The sequence below is a fragment of the Myzus persicae genome, unplaced genomic scaffold (assembly GCF_001856785.1).
Source record: "Myzus persicae strain clone G006 unplaced genomic scaffold, MPER_G0061.0, whole genome shotgun sequence".
NCBI lineage: Eukaryota > Metazoa > Arthropoda > Insecta > Hemiptera > Aphididae > Myzus > Myzus persicae.
Window position 1 is genome coordinate 37,730 of NW_019100636.1, and position 27,609 is coordinate 65,338.

General features: G+C 28.7%; 4 protein-coding genes across 6 annotated transcripts; 1 reads left to right on the top strand and 3 right to left on the bottom strand.

Moving 5' to 3' along the window:
- Positions 1-873: 873 nt before the first annotated feature.
- On the bottom strand, positions 874-3,187 carry LOC111038067. Its single transcript, XM_022320997.1, has one exon. The coding sequence runs from the start codon at positions 3,099-3,101 to the stop codon at positions 1,137-1,139; it is 1,965 nt and encodes a 654-aa protein (XP_022176689.1). The 5' UTR covers positions 3,102-3,187; the 3' UTR covers positions 874-1,136.
- Positions 3,188-6,134: 2,947 nt separating this feature from the next.
- Positions 6,135-8,960, top strand: LOC111038215 (tubulin-specific chaperone C). Of its 3 annotated transcripts, none has more exons than XM_022321245.1 (3): positions 6,135-6,153; positions 6,973-7,057; positions 7,843-8,960. In XM_022321245.1, exon 3 carries the CDS (start codon positions 8,011-8,013, stop codon positions 8,893-8,895), a length of 885 nt encoding a protein of 294 aa, XP_022176937.1. In that variant the 5' UTR covers positions 6,135-6,153; positions 6,973-7,057; positions 7,843-8,010; the 3' UTR covers positions 8,896-8,960. The 3 variants fall into 3 exon arrangements, with proteins under 3 accessions (XP_022176937.1, XP_022176921.1, XP_022176928.1); XM_022321229.1 differs by lacking the exon at positions 6,135-6,153 and adding an exon at positions 6,749-6,879; XM_022321236.1 differs by lacking the exon at positions 6,135-6,153 and adding an exon at positions 6,757-6,900.
- A 1,742-nt stretch (positions 8,961-10,702) lies between these two features.
- On the bottom strand, positions 10,703-13,995 carry LOC111038126 (3-ketoacyl-CoA thiolase, mitochondrial). Its single transcript, XM_022321074.1, has 8 exons — positions 13,703-13,995; positions 13,442-13,608; positions 13,189-13,320; positions 12,765-13,029; positions 12,512-12,687; positions 12,214-12,414; positions 11,979-12,133; positions 10,703-10,904 (listed from the first exon to the last, which is right to left on the bottom strand). The coding sequence occupies exons 1-8, from the start codon at positions 13,716-13,718 to the stop codon at positions 10,823-10,825; spliced, it is 1,194 nt and encodes a 397-aa protein (XP_022176766.1). The 5' UTR covers positions 13,719-13,995; the 3' UTR covers positions 10,703-10,822.
- A 3,084-nt stretch (positions 13,996-17,079) lies between these two features.
- Positions 17,080-22,073, bottom strand: LOC111038361 (protein yellow-like). Its single transcript, XM_022321429.1, has 5 exons — positions 21,907-22,073; positions 20,660-20,777; positions 19,746-20,112; positions 19,303-19,627; positions 17,080-19,052 (listed from the first exon to the last, which is right to left on the bottom strand). Exons 2-5 carry the CDS (start codon positions 20,775-20,777, stop codon positions 18,435-18,437), a joined length of 1,428 nt encoding a protein of 475 aa, XP_022177121.1. The 5' UTR covers positions 21,907-22,073; the 3' UTR covers positions 17,080-18,434.
- Between the last annotated feature and the right edge of the window lie 5,536 nt (positions 22,074-27,609).

Genomic DNA, 27,609 nt, shown 5'->3' on the forward strand with positions numbered 1-27,609 from the left:
ATTAATATTCTGGACAATTAAAAAACGACTAAATCCACGAAAAACTCAAAACAGTATGAAAAGCATAGTGCAATACTGCAATTTAAAATTAAAATGGTTCAAAATTTGCATCAATTGTTTAGTTTTACGAAGAAGACGCAAATATTTTAATCGTAAAAAGTTTTTTAGACCGATAAAATTATTGTTAAATTTCTCGAAATTGATCCTTATGTTACCTGGAAGGACTGTGATATTTATTCATCCAGAATAAAATGTTTATTTTGTCCAAATTATCCGAATCAACTATAGTCTATAATTGATTATCATGTACCTACTCCCTAGTACAGCAGTACATTATAAAATCGTAATTTAAATTGGATTTAATTGTATAGATTCAAAAAGTAACAATAACTACGAATGAACGAATGTCGAGTTGGTGGGTACTTACCCTTTTACAAACTACAGTAGATGATGATTGCATTCCGTTTAAAATCGCAGCCAAATAAATGTTAATCATTTGATGAATCTTTCCTTGATAAATATAGCACATACATAGGAATAACAACAATTTAAAAATATATTATAATACATGTAGCTTCCGTCGCTTCCGATATGATAATACCTACATAATAATAGAACAAATTAGTCATTTAATAATATTATAATTATTATAACTTACAAAAAAATATAGCACTAAATACATAGAAATATACAATATCATATTATATATTTATATTTTAGTAATGACTAAGACTAACATTTAGATTTTAGAAAATACTCAATTTTAAATTATTTACAATGTTTATTATAGAAACTAAAAAAGAAAAACTATAGATGTAGGTATACTGTATAAGTAATCGTAACTTATAATATAATATTCTGTTTTAATAAATTCATGATTTTTTTTTTTAAATCATCAGCTAAGTTAATCTTTAGAAATTCTAACAATATTAATAAAACTAATATTATATAGAGTTTAATTAGAGCACTAAATTAATAATAGTAATAAGTATTTGAAAAAATTAAATAAATTTATAGTATGACATTCCAAAAATATTTATAGGTACTTATCATTGTAAATAATCATTACCACCTGATGTCTACTATATAGATTATAGGTGTATAGAAACATATATTCTAATAATAAATACTAATAACTAGGCTGCGTTTTCATTGTAAATAAAAATATTTTTATTTCCTGTGTATTCTTGAATAAATTTGACACCTTGACTTCCATCTAAGGAAAATGCCAAGTCTTTCTTTTGAATTTTGTTTTTTTCACAAAATGTTTCTAACAAGTTAACATCGACGTTTTTATGTCTGTATTTTATTAAAGTCCAAATCTTTGATACACCAAACTTCACAGGTACTGTTGTATTTCCTGAATATTTATCATCATTGGTAAATATATACGCTTTTTGTATGGGCTTCACTTCTAAATATCCTATCACCTTGAAATTAGGTAGAACCGCTAAATATGTGGAATATCTATATGATTGAATACTAATATTGGAGATACCATATTCTAAGCACACAAAATCATCTATATCTTTGATTGATTTTTTTATGCTTTCGTTATTATAATGGTTTTCACGTAACATTAAAATTCTAAATAATAAATCATTTTGTTTAATGTTAACAGTGTCATCAGCCGATACATCCCCTATAAAACGTAGTTTATAAATATTTTGATGTAAAATATCATGAAAGGATTCGCTCCAATAAGTAGGAATATCAGATAAAGTAATTCCACATGCACAAAGTTTTTTTACATGCTTAGGTTTTAATGTTGATAAAAATACTGGAACTAAAGCTCCATTTGGTAACTCAACCATATAGTTGTCTTTATCTGCATCATATTCTAGACCAATATCGTCAACAGTTTCATTTATTTTCTCAGAATTTTTTATTATTTTGCTATCACATGATTTTTTAATTCTCAAAATATCTGATGTACTTGTCAGTGTTTTAACGTGCGAACGTAATTTACTTCGTTTTGTATTTCTTATTTTACTATCACTGGTATTTTCAGTTTTTAATTTACTAGAACGATTACAATGATTGCAAATTTGTTCTGAGATAACACTTTCTTCAGTTGATATATGAAAATTTGATTTTTGTTTAGAAAATGATTTCGCTTCATTACTATTGGACTCTTCATTGTTTGATATAAGTTCAGGTTTGAAAATTTCAATTTCATTAACAGTTAAATTTTGTTCGACTTTTACAGCCTCGTTGTCGATTAAATCCGGTATATCTATAATAGCGTTTGATGTTTGCTGCGATAGAAGCTCATTATCAATTTCCAAACTTATGTTTAATGGGGATTTCATTTGTATAATTGAAGTATCTGTACTCTGTGTGGGATAAAATTGGCTTTTTAAATCACTGTTATCTTGTCTAACGAATAAAACATCAGATAGACTACAATCTGATAATATTTTATCCAAATTTAGTTCATTATTAGTGTAAACATTTTTCTGTTGAAAGTTAACAGAGTCAATTTTTACATGAGAAACCCCAAGATCTGTTACATCTGATGACATTGATGATTCTAAGTCGTTCTTGATATTTTCAGTAATGTTAGAAATATTTATTGATGTTGGTCGGTTTTTACTTCTTAAACTCGAATACGATTTATTTTGTCTCGAATCCTTACTGACAGGTGAAGTATTAATCTCTTCATTTTGTAAAATAGCTCTTAAATATTTTATATCAGGAAAATCAGAATCAGAAGACGATTCAAAAGCGTTTGTAAATTCTTTATTTAAATCAATTGAATTTTTATATGTGGTATTTTTGTTCTTAAGCCCGAGTTTTTTTTTCTTGTAATTTGACACGTTTTTTGAATCAGGTAGATTACATTTATCCTTTGATGGGTTTAGTGTATATGATACAGAGCTAGAATCTGATTCATATACGGGTTTTTTTCTTTTAAGTTTTTTAAAATACCTCAACGAGTTGTTTGTAGTTTGGCGTGATAAGCTTGAAGCTAGTTCCGTATTATAGGTTTTGTTAAAATCGATTTTAGCAGTATCAGGTTTTATAATACTTCTAATTTCATTTTCTGAGTCTGAACTAGTAGATAAATTATAAGTAGACGATTTTGAAACGGAAGCCATTTTGGTTCCCTATACTTTTTTATTTCTAAATTTTTGAATTAAGGTTGATACTAGATACTGTTATTTTGAACATTTGATTGTTGTATGTTTGTACATTTCTGAAACAATAAAAATTTACCGAAATAATTAGATTCGAATTTTGGGGAATATGGCTAGGTATAATCAGTTATTAGGTATTAATAAACTTAATGTATTGTCAATAAATGAACACATCCATATATCGTGTACTGTTAGTAGGTCACTCAGACTCAATGAAAAAGTGCATGTACTAAGTGCACTCGACACCTACTATACAATGACTTACATCTTTTTTATGGAAGGTATAATTTATTTTAAAAATATATTTGATCTTTTTGTACTACCTATTCATAAATAATTCAATTTTTCGAATCGATTAACTTTTGATGTATAACATTTTTGTACAGCATTAAACAGCTTAAAAAACTCGTAGATATATTATACTAAATATATATAAAATAATATAATAATTAAGATTTTTGGAGGAAAATTGTGTTATGGACGATAAGATATAGAAAGGTCATTTAGGTATATATAAGTATTAAGTATACTATGCAGCTGCTGGCTTGTGACAAGGCTAGGTACATTGCTGTAGATTTTTAATATTGTATTCTTTTGATCCACGAAGTTTTAATAATAATTTTAACTTAAAATTTATACCATTAATTTATAATAATAATATTAATGATTATTGACTAACTATATAATATGATAGCCTGCAGTAGTTACTTATATTAACTAGGAACTAGGTACTAAACTATACTAGAAAATAATTCAAATACTCATCAGCATAGTAATACTAGGAGTCGAGTGCAGGTACTTATGGTAATTGTCTACTGAGTATGGCCGACAGCCGTAGCTGTAAAGGTGATATAATAGATGCATTAATTTTGAATCTAAAAATAAATCACCGCTTACGAAAAACAATACTCAAAATAAATACATTGCTATAATAATATTATTACTAACGTAATTATTTATTTTACTATAAACTATAATGTATATAAATAGGCAATATGCATAGATAGTATAACATTATTCTAAATGTTTTTGAAAATTCATTGCATAATATGTTATGTTACGTTGTTCGTACAATAGTTTCAAATTATCTAAGAATATTGTACGGTTATTCGTTTTTCAATTAAAACGAAAAAAAAATGATTTGATGAAAAATCGTTATGTTACACGAGTATTTTGTCAAAATTTAATAAGCTTCAAATGCTCACAAAAATATTCGAAAAATAAATTACGCTTAACATTTTTATAATTCCAGTTATGACAATTTATAAGGAGTTCCTTCAAATTTTAGGGGTTATGAATATTAAAATTGTTAATCGAACAACAAAATAATTTGAAATTTTCACGATTTTGTATAAATGCTAACTTCAAACACTCATTAAAAACTATTGCGATTTATTAAGTACAAATTTTTTTGTTCAAGTCCAGTAATAACAATTTATACTGAGCCTTGTATTATATTTTCAAGGTTTTTTGTCTATAGAAAAAAAAACTAAACAAATAATCGAACATTTTAAATATCTATAAATAATTCAAAAAGAGTATTTTTATACTTTAAAAACTTTAAATTGTATAGGTATTAAATAATTCTAATAGATGCATAAACAATGCAACACTTGTAAAGCTAATAACCTGCGTAGGTAGTTGATGTTTAACCAATAAAGAAAAAAAATTTAGTTGATCGTTTTTTAATTATAACAATATAAGAAATTCGATTTTGTCGAAAATTATAATTTTGCATAAAAATTTAAAAAAATATTTTTCCCCGTTATTTTAAAAAGTGAGAGTTTCTAATTTTGACCTCCCAAAAGTATTAACTAAATTTATTTTCTTATCAGAAAAAATATTTAAAAATAAAAGCATTTTTCCTACTATAAATCGTGTATATTTACAACAAAAAAAACCGCACACATAATTACAAAACCAATACTATACATTCATTGCTCAGTTCGGTATCTAATTTTATTATTATTTATTAAATAGGTAATAAACTAATAACTAATATGTAGGTAATAATATTGATTAAACAATAATAATAGTGTATTATTTTATCAAAAATAAGGGTACTGGTTTATTATATACCGTTATACCCCGTTACTCAAGTTAGTTATCTCCCAACCATCTATTATAATAAATACATCTCTTTAATAATCTAATAATCTGGCAAAAAATAAAATATAAATAAATAAACTATAATTTATACCAATACCTATTAAATAGTTTTCTTATTTATCTAATTTATAGCAATTTTTTTATATATACTTCATAAAATATTAACATTTTTTGAGAAGGTGCCTATTTTTTTATCTATCATAAATTCATAACTTATAAGATATGTATAATAGTATATGAAATATATTTCTTATTCTTAATTACCTAAAGATGGCCGCCATAAGGCTAAGACTAGTTATTTTGGTTAAGTTTATAATATTTTTGGAATTTATGAATTTTAATTTTAAGTACTCATACAGTTTGAGCACATTGTTTTATAATATAGTAGAAAGTAATAATTCACTAGGTATATTTTTTATAATATTAAATCAAATAGATACCTAGTATTATACCTACCAACCTAGTCATCTAGTGGATATAGGTAGATCGTAGGTACTTCATGTCTTCATCAATGAGTTGCTATTATCGTACCAATAAATTACAAATCTATATAACAGGATAAATTTCTTTGATATTGTATAAATTAAACAAAAATCTAACCTTTATTAACACAGTAAAACTTAGAGTAATCAGACATTCTAATATTGCAGGTATTCTTCAATTCTTGTCAGTTGTGATTCTACTCGGTGCAGCGTTTTCGGGGTTCCGTTCACAAAGAAAATATAAATAAATACCTACCTAGGTAGTTGATTACTGATTTGATAACTGTCGCACACTTATTATATTAAATTTCAATTAGCAGCTGCAGCTGCCCAGTATAGTATTATGTTAATGATCCAGCTATTCTAGCTGAATAAGCCATAGAAGTTAGTTTTTAATTAACGACGACTGTGATTAAATATAAGTAAGTATTATATTACGATATTCCCTGGTATTGCTGGGATGGAGAACGACAAGAGACCACGAATTTGGACTCTAATTCAATTATTCTGTGACCAAATCGCTCATCAACATTGTACAATAAATTAAATAATATTGAAATAATAAGTACATCAATTAAATCGTAATTACTAATTATTATTTAGATTTTAGGGTAAACGGTACACCACGACTATTATAGGATGTAGGAACCAACTGTAAACTATTTAGTACCACTAAAGTACCGATATAACTTAGGTAACATGTGTGCCTACATGACTAAAAAAATAGGTATCTATAAAAAAAATATAATTGTAATATTTATAAATAAAAGGCTCACTTAATAATTATATTTTTGTTTATTTATAAGTTCTGATAATAACGCTATGTTATAAAAATATGTAAGCAATTTTAATATATCTTATAGTATTATATATTTGTATCTTGTATGTATTAAAAATAATAGTTATTTGTTCATTGATTGTTTTTTTACAGTTTAAAATGCTTATATTATATACAGGTAGGTAAGCCTGAATCATAATGAATGTACGTAAGTTCCTATAATCTAAATGAAAATTATCTACAATAATACTTATCTTGTTATATGTTATCAGTACCTATTCTGTTAATCATAATATGCTATTAATATTAAAAAAATATTAAATAAAACTTTATGTAAAAATCAATATGAGTGACGAGTGTATTACATCGGGTAAAATACATATTATATTCTGTAATTTCATTAAAGCTTTTTAGTCTAGATGCATTAAAATAATCCAACAAATTGTATTTTGTTAAACTACAGATTTCATAACAGAAAATTCTCAATTGTAAACCAGGTGTCAGCAGTTATGGTGCCAACTAAGAAAACAGTTAATATTGTAAACATTGTAAGTTCATTACCCAACACTAAATCATTTAAATAATAAGATGGAATGTAATGTTTTTGATCAAATAAGTAGCTTAAATAATTAAGTGGGTGTCGGACCCGTGTTGTAACTCCGTCTTACTTACACATAATATAGATATCAAAATGTATGTCCAGCAATTCCAATTTTGTGTGGTTAACTTAAATATTAGAGTAAATTGACCTATACTCAAACTTAAATGTAAGAATATTTTCTGTGGTCTCTTGTTGGTTTTTTAAGATATTTTTATTTTTAAATAAATTTTAAGCGTGTAAAATACTAATATTTATAAATGCTCATTATTCACTTACACATATATTGTAAAATTCAATGTGGGAGTACAGATAATGTTCATACATTTAAATTTGTTTATAGGTCAATTCACTTTAATATTTAAGCCAACATAAAATTAGAATTGCTGGACATATATTTTGGTGTATTATGATTTATGAGTTAGTAAGACAGTAACGGCACATGCAGGTACAACATCCTCTTGGGTAATTTTCTTTAGATTATGTCATGTACATATGATATACGTAGGTTGCTGTCATAACTATTAAATATACCTAGGTGGCTAGGTATCTAGTTTACTAGTTATATTCATTTTTTTCTATTGGTACTATATGACATAACATCTAAATTATAGTTTTTTTTATAAGTATAAACTATAAAGTAATTACACATTCATGCAAACACTATTTACAACAATTTATTAATTTTTGTAAAATATAAACTTGAAACTAATTAAATTTTTTTTTTTTAACTAGGGCCTTTTATTGTTCACTATTTTTGTTTGGTCGTATGTTGTTGCTACTGCTCAGATGATCCATGAACAAACGTCATCTTGTAATTAATGAATTATTACATCTATAATTGGCATATTTATTTAACTTAAAGAGTCCTTTTACTATTTGTCTTGGTTGTGTCGGCTAAACATGGAATCAACTACTGCAAAAGAACCAATTAATCAAAAGTCGTCATTTGATTTGTCTTTTAAAACAAAATTAAAAGAAATTAATGATATGTTAATTAGTATTGAAAACAACTGTATCGAAACCGATAATTTTCATGATATTTTACAAAAAATTAATGAGCTTCAAGAATTTTTAAATGATTCCAAAACATTTTTACCTGCTTATAATATGAAGAAGTGTTCTAATGAAATCAAAGACGTTACAAAGTGTTATGAACAATTGCATGAAAAATTACAGCCCAAGAAGAAATTTACTTTTGGTAAACGACCACCTAAATCAGTAGTTAAACCTAAAGTCGAAGACAGATTTGAACCAATAGATGAATCAAAAGTTTATAAAGAAGATTTAGGGTTTAAAAATCGTTCTAATGAAAATCTAATCCTCACAGAAGATGAAACTTTTTCAAAAGATATAGCTTTAGATGTATTGACCAATTGTAATGTCATTATTTGTGGTACACCTAGTACCGTGCGTGTAACATCATTGTCAACGTGTAAAATATTTGCATGTGCAAGCACATCGATTTTTGTTGAAAACTGTAAGGATACAATATTTGTGTGTGCATCTCAACAATTGCGTATTCATGATACTTTTGCAACTGATTTTTATATTTACGTTACTAGTAGCGCTATAATCGAAAACTGTAAACAATTAAGATTTGCTCCTATTACACTCAATAGCTTGCTACTTAAGAAATCATTTGAAATAGCTAATTTTGATGAAACTAATAATAATTGGAAAATTATAAATGATTTTGATTGGCTGTCATCTTACGAGTCATCACCAAATTGGTGTGAAATACCAGAAGAAGAGCGCGATCAACCTTCAGCAAACAATTATGTTTAGTATGTTAACATTTTATTAATCACTGCATAAAACAAAATTTCAATAAAATATATTTTTCATTTTGATTCCTACTAACTGAATTTATATTTAATCTTCAAATAATTTTTGTTTTAATTATTTTTTTACTACCTACTTCAAATAAAAACCATGAGATAAAACATTTATTATATTGTAATATTAGTGTTTAAGTTATGAAAATATCATTAATATAATATTTTAATTAAATTTATAATATATTGTGTTTTATTTCAACCTGGAAAAAATAATGAAACTGAATACCTAAATTTAAACTAACCTAACCTATTAAAATTTAATAACTTGAAGGGCAACCCCTTATCAATAATCATTTATAATATTTGGTACTTGTGTGACATTAGTTGATTAGTTTTATAAATACTGAATAGAATATTCTGATTATTGTATTAATCAATGAAAATTAAAATAGTAACAAAAGTTATTCATGTTTTATTATAAAGTCTGTTAGAAATAAAAATAAAGCTGGATACATAATATATTGCAATTTTGTAATTATAACAAATTCTTTAAAATACTTCCTTAAATGCTATTGTCATTTTGGCAAAATACATCATTTTAGTTGACTGTAGTGACATTAATACCTATCTTATTGAATCACTGAAATAAAATCACTAAGTAATTTTCTTTTTTTTTACTCACTCTAAAAAATATTTCACATATCACTTAAGAGGATGTGATACCCGCATGTGTTGTCTCCGTCTTACAAGTGCGTAACATAGCAAATTGTACACTCAGCAGAACACGTGTAGCTCCGTTAATTTAAAAATTAAAATGAATTGACCTCTTATAAAATCTAATGCTAAGATTATTATCTAGGCAACCTCATAGGCTTTTTATTATAATTTTATTTTAACGCGAGTTATAAGTATTTTAAGATGTATAAAAAATTTACAATTTTAAAATACTCATAACTCGCCTTAAAATTAAAAAATAATAAAAAACCTATGAGGTTGCCTAGATAATAATCTTACCTTTAGATTTTATAAGAGGTCAATTCGCACTAAATTTAAACTAACAGAGCTACACGTGTTCTGCTAGGCGTAAAATTTGCTATTTTACTCAATTGTAAGGCAGAGACAACACATGCAGATATCACGTCCTCTTAATATAATATTATGAAAATAAGGATATTTGGTATTCATGTCTGGTATAGATATAGGTACTTATACAATTTTATGCTACTTAAATACTGTGGCGTAGACAAGAATTTTCATTGAGGAGAGGAAATATAATAAAATAAATATTACATCAATACTTCAGAGGGCAAGAAAAAAACTTATTTAGTTGTCAAGGTTTTCTAATAATTACACCTCGACTGTAAGATCAAACTATTTCCAAAATACATATGAATCAAGAAAACAATTAATAGATTTTAAAGGTCAATTAAAAATAACAAATCTAGTCTGAAACATGAGAAAATATATTAGTAGGTAACCTTCATTATGTCGTGAAACAATATAATTTCCATTCAATAATGCAGCCCATTTATCTGTGAATAATTTTTGTCTGGTTCAGTCAGATAATTCCCTGCCAGTAGACAGCTGATATTGTTATGCATAGCTGCAACTTTATACACCAGCATCACTGCCATACAGCTACAAAATAAACATTTTCTGGTGGTCTGTATATTATGCAAAACCTTTTACATGGTAAATAAAAATAGGTTAACACTTCAGAAATAATCAAATAAATATATATTATGGATTTCAAAATACTTATAATTTAATATAAAATATATGGGCACATTTGTTGATAAGTATATATTATAATTTATAAAAAAAATAAATAACAGTTGAGTATAATAATATAATAGATGTTTTTTTTTCATCAAAGAAAGAATTTCCTATAAAACAATCCCAAAACCAGTCTTTTTAAAATGATAATGCATTTGTTAAACTTTCTCAACCAAGACAGCTATACCTTGACCTCCTCCAATACAAGCAGAACCAATTCCATACTTAAGATTTTTACGACTGAAACAAAAATAACAAGTATATAATTTGTATGTATTATATAATATAAGCTTATCACACAGTTAGTTATTAGTACAAAAATCAACTGTCAAGTATTACATTGAATGCATTAAAAATTAAATTATATTTATCATACCTACACACAATTTTCTTGACCAAAACATTTTTTTTTTTAAATTGTTTTACAATAAGTTTTGTCTTTTGGCAAATTAAAATATTGAATTTAAATTTAAAATGTCAATTTGAAAAATATAAATCATGTACAAAATATCAAAAAGGTATATTTAAGTATATTATAACATTACTATAGTAGTAATAACATTAATTAATGGCATGGGGAATAAAATATTTTTTGGCTAGATGGAGAAAATTTATTGTACATTTCATATTGGATATGATTTGCATTATTAATTTACATGACATTCGTCATCTACATTCTACACCATAGACTTGGAAAAAAAGCTCAAATTTGTAATCATTTACATGACTAACGGTAAGTAAAACACTAAAAACAATGTAATATCTATAATGGAGAATATAATTTGAATATTGAAGAGAATGGTTGTAAGATTTAAAAAAGGACAAAAAATGGGTTCATTATGATAGTACCGAGTTTTCAATTACCTATAATATTGGTTAGACACTTCGAGATTACAGTAAAAAAAAAGTATATTATATAATATAATATTTAAAGCAATTTAGTTTATTATTTAGATAATTAAATAGAAATAATGTTTTAAAGTTAAAAAAAAAATATTAAATCAAACATCAAGACAGCCATAAAATAAATAAAATAAAATTGTATTGAATGAATTAAAAATGTAAGCTAGTATAAAATAAAGGGAAAATGGATTTGAAATTAATTTAATTAGTTACAATATCAAAGTGCAATGATCATTATAATATTTATTTAGTTCATGATTTTTATCAGTCTAACAAGCCTTATTGTAACACATATGCCTAGCATTAAAAAGTGATGTAATATATATATTATATATTAGATCAAGTTAAATATACACTTCCTACTTCCTAGTTGTTAAGTTCCAATGGGAGTGTGTTGAAAAAGTAACTTACATTAGTTCATGGACAAGATGACTAGTAATTCTGGCACCTGACGCTGCCAATGGATGTCCAAGTGCAATAGCACCACCATTAACATTAAGTTTTTCAATGTCAAGTTTCAATTCTTTTTGGCAAGCAAGAGTTTGAGCTCCAAATGCTTCATTAATCTTAAAAATTCAAATGTTCACAAATGCAATATTCAATTTTAAATTTGTAGAAAACTTTTTGAAATAATAATTTAAATTACCTCAACTAAGTCAATATCATTAAGGGTTTTTCCAGTAATGCTTAATAATTTCGAAATTGATGGAGCTGGACCAATACCCATAATGCTTGGATCAACACCTACTACTGAGTAACCAACTAATCTTGCCAATGGAGTCAGTGAATGTTTTTTCAATGCTTCCTCACTAGCTAATATAACAGCCCCTGCTCCATCACATATACCCTAGTTATTAAATAAATTATAAAAAAATTAAAATATTAGTAACCTTTAAGAAGAAATAACATAACAAGGAAGATGAATACACTAAAAATGATCTTACAGATGCTGAACCAGCAGTAACAACTCCATTCTTTTTAAAAACTGTAGGTAATTTTCCTAATGTTTCAAGAGTAGTCTTTGGCTTTGGGTGTTCATCAACATCAACAACTACATCTGCTCTTTTCACTTTTATGGTCACTGGAGCTAATTCAGCATTGAATACATTGTTATCCTGTGCTACAAATTAATCAAAAACTTATTTGTACATTTTGCACACATTTTGAATTTAAATAATGCTATAAAGTTGTTATTACCTTTTTTCCACAGAGTTTGTGAACGCAAAGCAAATTCGTCTACTCCTTCTCTTGTGATTTTGTACACTTCAGCTAATTTCTCTGCTGTTAAGGCCATTGGTAATTGGCAATATGTATCAGTTAATCCAGTCCATAGACTGTCTTCAAAGACATAAGATGCTCCGAGCGGGATACCAAAACGGGCATTACGAACAACATGTGGGGACTGACTCATGCTGTCTACTCCTCCGGTCAATACAACATTAGACTCACCACTCATGATACTCTAATAAAATACAAAATAGTACTATCTAAACTATAGGTATAAACTGTTAAGCGAAATAAAAATATTTTTGTTAATTTTAATTTTTAATAAATAATATGAGATAAATTATAAACAGCAAGTAACATATTATCTTCAATAAGTTTAATTTGAAGTAGGTACCTGTGCTCCATTGACAATGGACTGGAATCCAGATCCACATAATCTGTTGACACCCAATGCATGACGATCTTGTGGGATTCCACAATGGAGTAGTACATGTCTGGGTAAAAATGCACCATCCGAAGATGAGTTCTACATATTATGCAAAATAATAAATATACATTTATTTTTGGAATAATGTATTTAATTTAATATAATTTTCAATAAAAGAATGTACACACATGCACCTATATAATTATGTGTAAGAACTTACCATTAAAACATTTCCAATTATAACTGAATCGACAATTTTTGGGTCAACATTACCAGCAGCGAGTGCAGCTTTTGCAGCTACTATTTGCAGTTCAGTAGATGAAGTTTTCACAAACTTTCCGCCGTATGAACCAAAAGGAGTTCTCTTAGCAGCGACAATAAAAACACCTGATATTTACAATGAACAACAATTTTTTTTTTTAAATTTAAATTATAATTCATTCGTAACAATTGAGTTACTTTATAAATGTGCACAGTTTACCTTTTGCCAAAGCCATCTTGTGTTATGTAATCGATTAAAATTGACGACAATATTTGAGAATTCACTCGTTCGATGTTCAAGCACAACTAGGGGACAAGCAATGACTGCGAGTATGAGTTGCAAATTTCAATGACGACAATGAGTTACGACTTAAATTATTATTGTTTTGGCATAGTGACACACTGACACAAGTGGTCAAGTATAGAACAGAAGAGAAATGTGCAATGTTATTTATTAATCGAGTTCCAAAGTCGAGTGATTAAAATAAAAATAAAAACTGATGGAGTGATAAAACCACTGGCCAACACATACTATTATGATGTATTTATGTATTATCTATGAGCGAACAGCTGTTGATTGTTGAACCACGCATGGTCACTTTGTGTTACGTCACTGAATCTTCAGGTACCACACGTCACCAAGACACTACGTCAGTCGTCACTAAGACACATCATTACACTATCAGCCATACGCGACTACAACTACAATTTACTGTTCTATGCTACAAGTTACAACCATAGACTTGCTTATACTCAAGTATAAGGTCTATGGCTACGACTGAGTCGCAGAATAAATATATATTATAATATAATATATTGAGTACTGATTTATGGCGTCATATCGTAATATCGTATGACTGTATTAGCCATTAAGTGCTTACTAATATTATTTGTTTTCTCCGATCTTGAACGATAATATTTCGTTAGGGGTTTTTCAAAATACTTAAAAACTACCGACTTCTGTCACCAAACGATGGTTAAGACTTAAAACTGTAAATAGTTACATCTTATATAACTACCGAAAATAAGCTAATATGAGAATTGAGTAGGTCAAGTCGTACTTTATAGCAGTGGTTCTCAAACTGTGGTACATGTTGGTACACGGAAGGCCTTAAGTAACACCGAGCCAGATATTTCATCGCTAATATCAAATCTACAAATTCATGGTTTTCATTGGAAATTTGTTTAATTCATACTTTAATTTTTAAACACTAATAAATTTGTATCAATAAATAATAATTATATTGCAGTATTTTACTGCATTTTTATTTAAAATAAATGTATTTAACTATATAAAGTTTGTGTCTTTCTATTTTTAATCATCAGTGGTACGCGACTGATTGACATTATACCTACTTAAGTGGTAGCGCGAAAAAAAAAGTTTGAGAACCGCTGCTCTATACTCTATAGTACTCTAGTAGGTACATACATGCGAGTACCTAGCACCTGCGCACCAGCTCCCACATTGCTCCTTTCACTATTATAGTATCGTCATGTACTTCTGCAGATCACCAGAACAATAAACCTCGTAGATACTAGAATAATCACAACTCATAACTAAGGGTTTAAAAGGACTAAAAATTGAAAAAATAATGTGAAAAAATTGCATTTTCAATATTTTATGTAGGGTTTTTAGATTTTGGGTCCCTAGCGGATCGATGTATGTATTGAATTAAGTATTAACAATTACCTGTGTTTTTTTTTTTTGTATCTGTAGGTACACGATGGCTAGTCGAAATAATGCTTTAGTTTTCTATTTCAACATGCTTTCTGGTATAGAAAAGTGAATCTAGTTGGTACTTAGAGTCAAAAGTAGACAATTCGATACTTCCTAGTTATTTCGACTTCTGAAAATATTGAAAATATTTGGGAAGTCGAGGTAACCCGAAAGTACCAACAATTCGAAGGAGTTTTCAAAAGCAAAGGGAAAAACAAAAAAAGAATTTAAAAAAACGAAAATATTCACTCTCAACCAGTTTTTGACAAAATTGATTTTGTTTTTGGGTGTATCTAACTCAAAAACGAATAACTAGGTCAGGGGTAGCTAACCTATGGCAAGCGTGCCAGAATTAGCACTTTGGCCAAATATCAATGGCACAACAAAACTAATTAAACTATTTTTCTTGACATATTTCATAACATTTAGTCTGTGTTTCATAAAATAAACTTGTAATAATATGTGTACTGCAGTAATTATTGCTCACCTTCTTTTATATTCTCAGTAAAAATGCCTTTTTTAGGGGAGGGGTACGCAATTATATTTTAAACATTTTATTTAAAAATTTTGGCACTTGACCCGAAAAGGGTTCGCCATAATCAATAATTTTGTCTAAACATTTTTTTGATTTTTGGATACTAATCGCATCATCTTGATCGAGTAGTCCAGTAATATGACGAACATCTTGTATAGGTACTGTAATGTTTTCCATAGTCTCGTTTCAATTTTCTTAACGTGGTTTGATCTGGAATCGGATTTTTCATGTAAGTTTCAAGAAATTGTCGAAATATTGGATTAGATAATTTATTTAAAGGAATGTTTGCCGCTATAAATGCTTTACATAAATCAACATTAAAAGAGTTTTTTTGGTAACTCGTAAGAAACTTTTATTTTTTTTTTTCAATTTTATTTTGATGGCTCTTCGTTGCTTTAATATGTTTATCTGTTTTAAGTGCTGAGTTATGTTAAATTTTTTTCACTGTTCACTTTACACTCACATAATTGACAAAATAATACATTGTCGTCTACCTTAGACTTCTTCGCCGAATTTGGATACAACATTATTGAGTTTACACAAAAAAAAAAAAAACTTTTGGCATTTTAAAACAAGGTTACTACAAGTTAAACCAAAAGGCGAAAATACAACGTAACACACAAGTACGGGCACACGAGACGACTGTATAAAATGAATTGACATAAAATGTTGATGATCGGCGATCAATAATCGCAATAGAAATCGATAAAAAACGTATTCGTATAGGTATCTTCAAACTTTTAAAGTAGGAACTCATATACTTACCTAATGAGTATAACATTATATTTTATACACACAATGATATTTTTAGGTGCAATGTTATCTGAAAAATGTATTCAACCTATTGCATTACTAATAGTACTTAAAATAAATGTATTTCTGAGTAATAATAATAAAGCCCTTTATTCGTGTCTTTAGTATTAACATACAAATTTATTTAAATATAATATTACTTATAACACCCCCTCCCTCCAATTGAAAATTCCTGGATCTGAGTGATCATAATTTATTCGATAGTATTAATTATTGAAGAAATTACTAATTAGGAATTATTCTTACCTACTTAATATATAAAATACGTATTCTTAATTTCTTTACCAACAACAATTACGATGAACTATACATAGTACGATCGGTATAATACCTTTATTTATTGGGAATCTATGCTACTTAAAAAGGGGAACCTTATAAATTATGCACAAATCATGAATAAATTATTTTATTTTATTCATACAAATTAAACTTTTTAAGTCATATGTTTTTATTTTTCATATACATCTATATATTATATATACATAAATATAAAATTACCTATAGTAATAATTTAAATACATTGGTACCAATTTTACACTAAAATACATGAAATAATGTTATAACTTATATAATAAAAGGTCAATTACACAAAAATCAAAATGTGTTAAAGATAATAAACGGCAGTTACACTCATATAGTCACATCCAAATTAAATATAATTGAATACACATGCAATTTTTTAAGTCAAAGAGTGAATAAAAGCAATTTTAGATTGCAGAGATTTGAATATATATTATGAAGTAACAATATTGAGCCTCTCACGTGGCAGAAGTTGGATCGTTGCCGTCGTATAAGTTTTCTGAAGATCGTCACAACAACACCATTCACTTCCATTTTAATACATATAAGGTTCTCTATAGTATTCATTTAATAATCGTTTATACATGTATTATAATTTCTAAATTATTTTAACATAAGAAATTAAGACACATGAAACTATAAGAATTTAGAAGTTTAAAATTGTGGAATAAATTTATTTATTCGTTTATCAAAACCTTTTATACATATTTTACATAATTCGAAGATTGTTATTCAATATTCCTATTATAGCCATTAGATTACTGATAATCAATTACTATAGTATAAAAAGCGATATTTTTATCACAAAATTACAACAATCATCAGTTGTCACAAATAAAATTTAACACGTTTTAATGTTGACTAGGCAGAATATTAGGTACCTCCTATTGGCTACTTTAATTATACATGTAACCCGTATGTTTGCTTACTGGGTGAATTTGATCGCTGCAATATTTGAAACCCATACTTACTCAGAAAAACTATTTGGCACTCGTATAAAGTTGTAAATTATTAAAATATACTGTCGATACTTTTCAATATCGTTTAAATGTACTTGCGTGTAATTATATACATATTGTACATAATATACCTAATAATAATAATAATATGCATATTTAATATTTATACGTAAGTATCAAATATATAATAATATTGAGCAATTATAATAGATATGTCTTGTCGTCCTAAATTTGGCAACAACTGAATTTAATTTAGATTTTTTTCAAGGTTTTCATTTTATTTTTTAAAAATGATTTGATTACTGGTTTTCATTTATTTCGGTTTATTAACGGTGTTCGTGTAAAAGAGTATTTTATAATTTTATAATTAAAATTAGATGGATATAAACACCATAAATGTTACCTATATTTAATATATAATATATTTCCAAATACGAGAATCGTAGAGGTATTTTTTATTTTTTCCCATTTATATTTTTAACATAATCACTTTAGTTTTAGGTTTGAATTAAATTTTTTTTTCAATTAAAATGTTGGTTTTAAGTACCTACTATTTAGGTAGTTGGTGTTCGTTTTTTTTCCTGTTTCGGTTTTGGTTTAACCGTTTTTCTAGTCCAAATTTATATAATTATATTATTGTAGAGTGGTCAGTTGATTCACAGACCGTACCTTTGACGACATCGTCCGTGTACGCCACCATTATTCGGTAGTTTATCTGGTTTGGGTCCGTTTTGCCGTACAGATACTTGTGCAGCCCGTTGCTGAGCATCCACACCCTTTGCGCGGACTCTTTATCCACCTTAAGGTCGTTGGGGAAGCTGAGCGGCGTCGGGCCGCTGGACAACAGACCCTGCGTGACCGACTCAAACGGACGTCCGGTGTCCCAGCAACCCACTTTGCCCGCGGTCACCAGGTTGTAGTACATGACGCCCTTCGCGTCCACCGCCATGCCCGACGACTGACACGACTGATGGCGTCCGCACCGCGAATCGTTGAGCGCAAAGAAATGCTCGATGATGTCACCCTCGCGGAGCGTACCGTTGCGCAGCGATGCGGTGGGCACGTAGAACTCGTTGTTGCTGGACAGCGAATGGAAGTAGAGCACCCGTCGCCCGGCACCGCTGTCCGGAGACAGGCACATGCCGAAAATGCCGTCCATCCAGTTGAACGTTATGCCGTCCATGCTGTAATGGCAGTACAGCGGGTCTGGATAGAAATAGGGATGGTTGATCCGGCGAGAGACGTCCTGCAGTATAGAAATAATAGTGGGTATTATTTTAACGATTTTATTCATTTCGTTGTTGTTGAAGCTTATACATATGCAACTGATATGTAGTTTTATTGCGCAAGTTACACGGCGGGCGTACATAAGACAGTTTTAAAAATAATTAATTTTTAAATAAGCGCAAGTGCACTCTATACAGGGGCAGCAACTACAGGGCCTCCCCGGAGCCCCCCCGACTCTATCCATAAATCTATAGGTATGTTGCAGGTACCTCTTTGTAGCTGTAAACAACCAATCCATATTGAAATACATCAGACATGTAAGCGTACGCATCTTCGCAATTATCATTGAGAATCTCAACTACAATGTTCGTAAACAGCGAATCCTTTAGCGTTTGATTTTTCGGGATAATAAAACGCTTAATGTGTGTATCAGTTTTCAAGTCGAATACATCTAGCTTGGTCGGACATATTTGATCGACCCTGTTCGCCAAGTTTATGGCACCTGTATCCAACACCCACAATCGGTCACACTTGTCCACTTCCATCCGGAACACAGACACCAAACCATGACAGCGGTTCATATTATTAGCGTACCTGGAAATTTATGAGATACGATTACGGTCTTATGTCGTTCGTTATAATTTTGAACCACCCGACCGAATCGTGGTCATCAATTATTACCACCGTGAACAGAAGATAAAAAACCAATTACCAGTTCCACGAGGGATATGGCTTCAGCATCGGGGACTTGGTGCGACTGTTCAAATTCACGTACGCCAACGTTACTGGTATTCCCGGCCTCCATTGTGGCAGGCTTAAAAACATCTTGTTCTTCCACACTTCCAGCCCCAGTAGTAGATTGTTAACCGGAATAAATGCACCGGTATTGATGGCCATTTGTTTAGAATCTTGACTGGGATATTCCAGATCTATTTGCCCCCACGTAAAACGATCTTTAAATCCCGTGTTTTCGTTTCGACTTTTTTTGTTTGGTTTTTTCACAACTTTACGTTTAGGGTAATCCGTAGGAGTTTTATTTCCCATCATCCACATAGATAATAACCATGGCACCAGAACTTCTAGAATATTATATATATATTTTTTAAATTCAAGTATAATAATATTATAATAATAATGAAATTGATAACTATACATTCGTGGTTAACCTATTATTGACGGACAAAATAAAATATAAAAAGCTAGTTAGCTATATTATATATTATATATTAGACGGTTAAAATCAAAATTACAATGTTTGTTTAACTTTAAATACTAAAATGTTAAACATAAAAAAATGACATATTTTTTAATTATTATTTCATGAAAATATTGACATTATTACTATGTTTTTAGGTGTTTTAATATTCTCTTGAAGTTTGACCGAATCTATTGTATTCCCCATTAGCTCTGAGTGTTATAATACGATACTTAATGAATAATAACTGTAAGAGTTGTTTCACGGTAGATTTGTTAAAAATTACCAATAGTTGCTTATTATCTGACCGGTTAGGTATCTGCAAGAGAAACACTTTTCCCTTTTACTTTATTTAAAACAAAATTAGTTTTATCTACGTTCAGGGCCACAACGCTAGGAAGTGATTAACTGTATAGATTTTGAATCTTTACCTGTTGATGACACTGGGAAGTTTACTTGACTTACTGTTGAAACTTCAGCATGATGCTGTGGTTTCATCCAGTTATAGTCTGCAGGCCAAACGTATGAGTGAGGTTGGTCGTGACCCATCTAAAAAAATACGATTTTATAATTTAATTGATTGCTTTATATTTGTATTTGTGTTGTTTTTTTTTCATTTGTTTAAGAAAATAAAATACAATAAACACATTTGATATTTAAAAATATTGTTGGTATTAAAGTCAATAACTACCACATAATTTAGGTACAGAACAACAAACTGTACAAATATATTTTAATTACACATCATCAAAATAAATTAAGGTGTGTTTAATGTAGGTTATGGTTATTGTATTTAGTAGTATAATATAGGTACCTATAGTCAAGTTACTGTCAATAATTATTGCCGTAATATCAAATTCTATTGCGGTAATACTTACTGGAGCGAATCGGTGTGTTATTTTAAACGTTTGTTAAATGTGTACAAATAGTAGGTACTTTATACATCTACGAGTAGCTTGTACACGTATACATATACATATAAATTTTATCTTTGTAAGGAAAATTATTTTCCAGTAAATAAAATTATAGTGTTTAAACAAATATTGGTACATGTTTCTATAAAAACTATGAAAACACACAAATGAAAACTAATTTGATGTAACATATACCCAATATATATACTATATACATATACCTAAATTATCTGGGTAAATATTCTACTTCTATTTATTATGTTACTATACCTACTAGATTAAATTACAAACTATAATAAATGAGTATAAAGTTGTGTAATTTCAATGTTTAAAAAAATATACTTTAGGCACTTAAGATTAAGAAAAATATAATTTTTATCAATAAATGTTTTATACGTGTTATCAACAAGCAAGTAATTGGGACGAATTGCATATTTTCATTTCTTGACAAGTATTTGAGTTAATAAAAATGCCTTCTGAATAAACTCTATAAATTTCAAGAAACAACTATAACAAGTACTAAATGTATGCAATATTTATTATTGCTTAAGAAATTAAAATTTGAAAAAGTTATAAAAAATGTAATCAATGTTTGAATTAAAAAAAAAACATTTTACCAATGCATATATCATGCTGCAACATGTGCATCATTTGTAACCATCTCTATTTAAACCTCTTATTTGGGTACCAAAATATCATACAAATTTTATACGAGTTTATTGATTATAGTCTGTAATATTAATTAATATGTGTATAAGACTTACTGAAAGTTCGTGACAGATCCACAAAACGACAACCGTAATATTATATGTGTTGTATCCGTGTATAGGTAGGTATACCTAATAGGTGTGTACTATAACTCGCGGAGAACACGTCGGAGTGTGTAATGTTTATCGGTTGATTCTGATTCGCATGAGAGACGTTAACGCGGCGTTGGAGTCAAATCAGAGACTGAAATACTGAACGGTCCAAACGGCGAATGTGCAGAAATAATAATAATAATGGTTTCACTCAATCATGCACAACAATGGTCACCTGGTTGTGGCAGACGACGTCGTCGTCGTCGTCGTCGTCGTCGCCACCGCCGCGTTCCACTCAATCGTTTTAAGTATTCTCCGACTAGGATATACAATACGACAGATCTTTGTAAGTCACGACAGTTGAATAAAAAACTGCGTGTTCAGTAGACTAAATTAATTTATAAAAAAAAAATTATGCGAATTAATTCCGAATAAACGGTCGTTTTGCAATAGGCGCCCTGCTAATGAATACATTTGGGTCAACGACAATGAATATACCAACAGTACGTAACAATAATATTCATAATTTATTCTGTACAGGTTCGTATTGTAAAAGATGTAGATGTGTCTTAATTTTTCGAGTATAGGTGATACCCTCCGGAGATGAGTCCGGGTAGACGTCCATGATTTCAGCAATAAAAATATAAAAAAAGGGTAGTTGTTAAGGGCGAGGTTAAACTTAAAAGTTAAAGGCATAGTTATAATATTTATATTATGTAAAATAAAACTCAAATGTTTAAGATCAATAAAAATTGTTGGGTTAAGCAGGGGTGAAAGTGGGGGGAGACGCAGAAGGACTCAGTCCCCCTACCTCTGACGGTGGTTAAAAAGCGTCCCCTTTAACAAATTAGGGTTTTTATACATTATACATAAAGTTATTTATGGAACACTTAAAACTTTATGGAGACATTAGTCCCCTCTCGAATTTTTCCCACTTTTAACCCTGAGGTACATTTAGGCATGTAACATGTGTACATTGCATGAGTTCATAAAGTCTTAACTAAACTTGTCAATAACTTAATCAATAACTTGATGACAGGAGCGTTTAAATTTCTTGTCAGTACTTATAAATTATAACTTTTAACTAATGGCTACTCTGGAGTTTGGACTCACTTTTATTCCAAAAGTTACCAGGTTTCTATAGTTTTAGTACCTAGGTAGTTTTGTTAGGTTATTTCGACGGATTTAAATAACTTTAACGATATTCAAGTGCTACATATAATACTGCATGAGGGTGAGTGAGTCTTCTATAAAGGCTGCAGAAGTGCAGGTACCATTTTCCTCCAAAAATGATATATACCTAGGTAAATAATAACAGTCGACAACGGGGTATAGGTTGGGTAAACTCACAAAATGTCAACTCTAATAAATTGTGCATGTGCACATAAAATATTATAATATTTTGTGAAAAATATAACATACCCCAGTGGTATACCATGCATTTGTTAGGAGGTGGGGGGGGGATCTAATAAGAATTAAGTAATCATTAAATTTCTTACTTGGTCTTCGGATATAAATTAACAAAACTTTACTGCATGAATCCGACGAAAACTACATTTTTAGGTAAATTTATTTGACAGATTTATGACAGGTTCATTGCACATAAATCTTTATAATTGCCAATTTTTGTTGTCTCTTACCAAACAATAATTAATAATAACAGATAATTGTTAACCAAGAAGAAACATAAAACGTTTTGACTTTTTGAGGAGAGCGAAGATCTTCGATGTAGTCTTAGGTCAATCGGTAATCGGAGAAGTATTAAAATGTATGTAAATGTTTGTTGGAGCAGTAAAACTGACATGCATTTGAAGCTCTCATAACATGTAAGTGACATGATGTAACCCACTCATTTGTCCTATACATTCTATTTTTAAACTTCTCCATGTAATAGCTACACTTCCTGGAACTACTGTAGCGGCTGATAAAGAGTTCTTTTTCTACGTCAAAAAAATTTAAAACTTTAATTTAATTTCTGTAGAAACTAGAAACACTAACAGAAAAATCTAGATTGAATAGCACAGAATTTTTAAATATCACATGTTAATAACATTATTCAATATTTTTTTTCTTTCTTTTTTCAATTTAGATTAAGGCTTCAATTACTAAGGTCATTAGCCTGGTACTGTATGGGGGGAGCAGTTGGTTGGTACACGTTTGTATGAGTGACAAGTATGTGTTAAGTACTAAAAACCCGGGTGGTCACTGGTCACCCATCCGAGTGCTAGCAACGACGGCCAGTATGTAAGCTCAGAGCGCTGCAGCAAATTAAGCGTACGACCGAGTCTCACCAAGCCACATATTCAATATTTGTACAGAAGTAACATTACATATTTATCTATGATATATAAATAACATAATTTTCAAGATATAAGAGCTGACATTTAAAATGTATTAACTTTTTTTGTACCTAGTCATCATAATATTTACTACAGCTATTGTTCGTAATTCATTTTCATACGATTACAATCAAATAGATAGGCATCCATTGTGCATAATGAGTGGAACGAAGAATTCGATGCAGGTAGGTAATGATAATAGTTATATTCAGTTATTGGTTTTATGATAGCATATTATGTACCTATGATATTTTTAAAAAAAAGATAAATTTAAATTAGTATTATACAACAATATTAATGTATAAAAAAATGAAAACACACGAATTGACGAATTTTATTTAAACTGAAAATAATAGTTTTTCATTCAAGCAAAATATTAATAAAAATAAGTTACAAATAACGTCAAAACGCTATATTACGTATTTGTATTTGTACCTAGTTAAAATGAAGTTTTTAATTTAAATTATTTTGAAATCAGCACGTCATGATATAATTGCGTCTTGAATAAAAAATAATTCTAAGAATAAATTTGTTATATACTATATATCACTATATCCACTACAATGGTTCTGTCCTTTGTACATATTACATAATGCATTAATACATAATATTATACTGTTCACAGCAGTGTCTAATATTTATCTGTTTGAATGACAGAATAAAACTGTCTGCTGGAGTGTTTTAAAATTACCTAATTAAATATTGCTTGTGTTTGAAATATTTTTAAATCGTATCCCCTTCTTAAAATGTAAACGCTAAAAAATGTTTTCACACCGTTAAAATTATAAGCCTAAAAATATAAGAATACCTATATTATTTTTATGTTAATGTCATAGGTAGTATGTATTATATTATACAAGCAATTAAATAATAATATACGATTTATGAAAATTAAATATAAATAAAAATTTATCAAAAGTATAAGTTGCATAAAATGTTATAAAATAAAATGTAGAAAGTTATTTATAATATAAGAACTCATGTTTATTAACGTTATTTTTATGTTTATATGTCACAATGTGAATAATATTTTATAAAAAATTGTCACCGTCTGATTTTTGTCATATGCTCTTGGACGATCAGCCATTAAGTTTTGAAGAAAACAATCTAAAACATGATCGGTCTTTATATTTAGTAGCCCTACTTTTTGAAACTACCTTTTTTAAATTTGATCGAAAAGTGAAGGGACGTTTTTGGTTGAAAACGGTTTCGCCCAAGACCTAAGGTATGTGTTAAAATAAATCTTTGTATTAAAAAAACGATTCTGAGGGAAGACGGTCAGTCACCGGTCAGCTTATAATACTAATTATGTTTTATGCTATTGCTATTAAAGTAATTTATTTTACAATTATCAATATGGTAGGTTAAATTAATTTTTGCCGAAAATATGTCATTTTGTGTATAAAATTTAATAATATACATTAATCAAATCATTTTATTAGAAGATTTCCAAGACGTTTTTCTCCTTTATTAAAAAAACAATTTCACCGGACAGTATCATTAATTTTTTTATGACCGTTTGGCAAGTAGGATGACACACAGTCTCCACTCAGAATCGTTTTTCATATGTATTGATTTATCATCGAATCCAAATCTAACACACCCATCACAATGAAATATGCTCCGAACCTATAACTAGGTACTGTAAAGCATTGTGGTACCACTTGTCCACCTTTTTTGTATAGTTTGTTTTATATTTTTAAGTGAATATTTTTGGTGGTGTGGGGCCGAATCCAACACTGGTTATTTTTCATTTAATATCTAGCGGCGGCTACAGCCTCCATAAAATTTTAGCACTATAGTTGTTTCACTGATTTAAGCAGTTACGGAAAAATTGTAATGATTTTTAATATAGAAGTGAACATTTTATTTATGTACCTACAAGACGAAGAGCATTTAGTTTACATTAGAAGAGATTTTTAAGAAAATTCATATTTTATAGTAAATTGCATAACATTTTTAGCTGATGGTACTTTTGATTATGCATCATAACACTTTTAAATTTTTTTCACTGCAGTTTATTTAAAAAAATGTTATTTGTATATGCGATAAATTTTCCAACCTAACCACCACATCAATCAGGTCAAATGTATTTTTCAACAGTGTATTAGATATGTCTAAAATCAGTTCATTTTTACGTTTTTTTTTTACACATATTAGTAATAATAAAATAATACCAAAATAATGACTTTTGCCAATTAATAAAATTAAGAACCAATATAAGATATTTTACATGAACTTTTAAATTTGAACATGTAGGTAATACAACAGAACACCTCCATGGTAATATTGCATAAAATATCGTGCTCAATAGTACTGTTTTTTTTTGGGGGGGGGGGGGGGTTATCTGTGGTCTTATTTTATTGTTTTACTTCAAGTGTGCTCAATCGTACGGCGAAAAAGGTAATAAATCGCGCTAAATCTTACGGTAACTGTTTGGGATGTAACTAGTATGTAACCAATTAATAATGCACCACCTTAAATGCGTTCACTGACCTGCACCTATTATTACACATAGGTCATAATAATTGAATGGAGTACGAATTCTATTATAATATTATTCCATTTTATTCCATTCTATTCCCGTAAGAAAATTAGTCCAGTAAAATGTATTCAACTTTTTTTTACAAGATTAGAAAGTAGGTATCTAATCTTATTCAAACAGTTAACTTTTATTAAAATCGCAATTTTATTTATTTCAGCAATATTGTTGAATATTATTGAATTGCTTACATATTATCTAATAGTTATGTAATCTTGTGTTTATTGTAAAGATTGTTCGGACTTCCGGAGATGTATAGTTTTGTACTTTTACAATACTCTAAGTCCTTTCAAATTATTCCATCTTAATAAAGTTACTACTCCTTTCTAATATTCTCTTATAATCTATTTCAGTAAATAATATCACTTGGCCTTTCTAATGATTATCGAATGACTATTGCTGCCTTATAACATTCTTAGTATATAATATACTCAAGAGAATATTGCTTATGAACATTATTTATTGAATACCTAATCAACAAAAATTTTCAAAATATTATCTGCAATTATGGTTTATTTTTTAAAATTATAGTGTAGCCTGTAGAGTGTAGGTGGGTTTAATCAAAAAATCATAAAATGTGTATGTTATTCTTATTTACAGATCACAGTATGGTATTCAGGTATTATTAGAGTGGTTACGCGTGCCAGACAAGAGACTTATATTTTAATATATTATAGGCACCTTCAATAATAGAATAGAATATATATTTTTTTTGCAAACAAAATATAATAGTTCCTAACTTACCGCTATATCCACCACTTATATATGTCACAATTACTATTGCAG

Excerpts from the sequence above, each read along its gene's own strand:
- LOC111038067 (XM_022320997.1), bottom strand. The coding sequence starts at position 3,101 with ATGGCTTCCGTTTCAAAATCGTCTACTTATAATTTATCTACTAGTTCA.
- LOC111038215 (XM_022321245.1), top strand. The coding sequence starts at position 8,011 with ATGGAATCAACTACTGCAAAAGAACCAATTAATCAAAAGTCGTCATTT.
- LOC111038126 (XM_022321074.1), bottom strand. Across the intron at positions 13,030-13,188 it reads CCATTGTCAATGGAGCACAG|AGTATCATGAGTGGTGAGTC; the intron begins GTACCTACTTCA and ends GTATTTTATTAG. Across the intron at positions 12,134-12,213 it reads ATGATATTGACTTAGTTGAG|ATTAATGAAGCATTTGGAGC; the intron begins GTAATTTAAATT and ends TGAATTTTTAAG.
- LOC111038361 (XM_022321429.1), bottom strand. The coding sequence starts at position 20,777 with ATGGGTCACGACCAACCTCACTCATACGTTTGGCCTGCAGACTATAAC. Across the intron at positions 19,628-19,745 it reads CCATATCCCTCGTGGAACTG|GTACGCTAATAATATGAACC; the intron begins GTAATTGGTTTT and ends ATAAATTTCCAG. Across the intron at positions 19,053-19,302 it reads TTGTTTACAGCTACAAAGAG|GACGTCTCTCGCCGGATCAA; the intron begins GTACCTGCAACA and ends TCTATACTGCAG.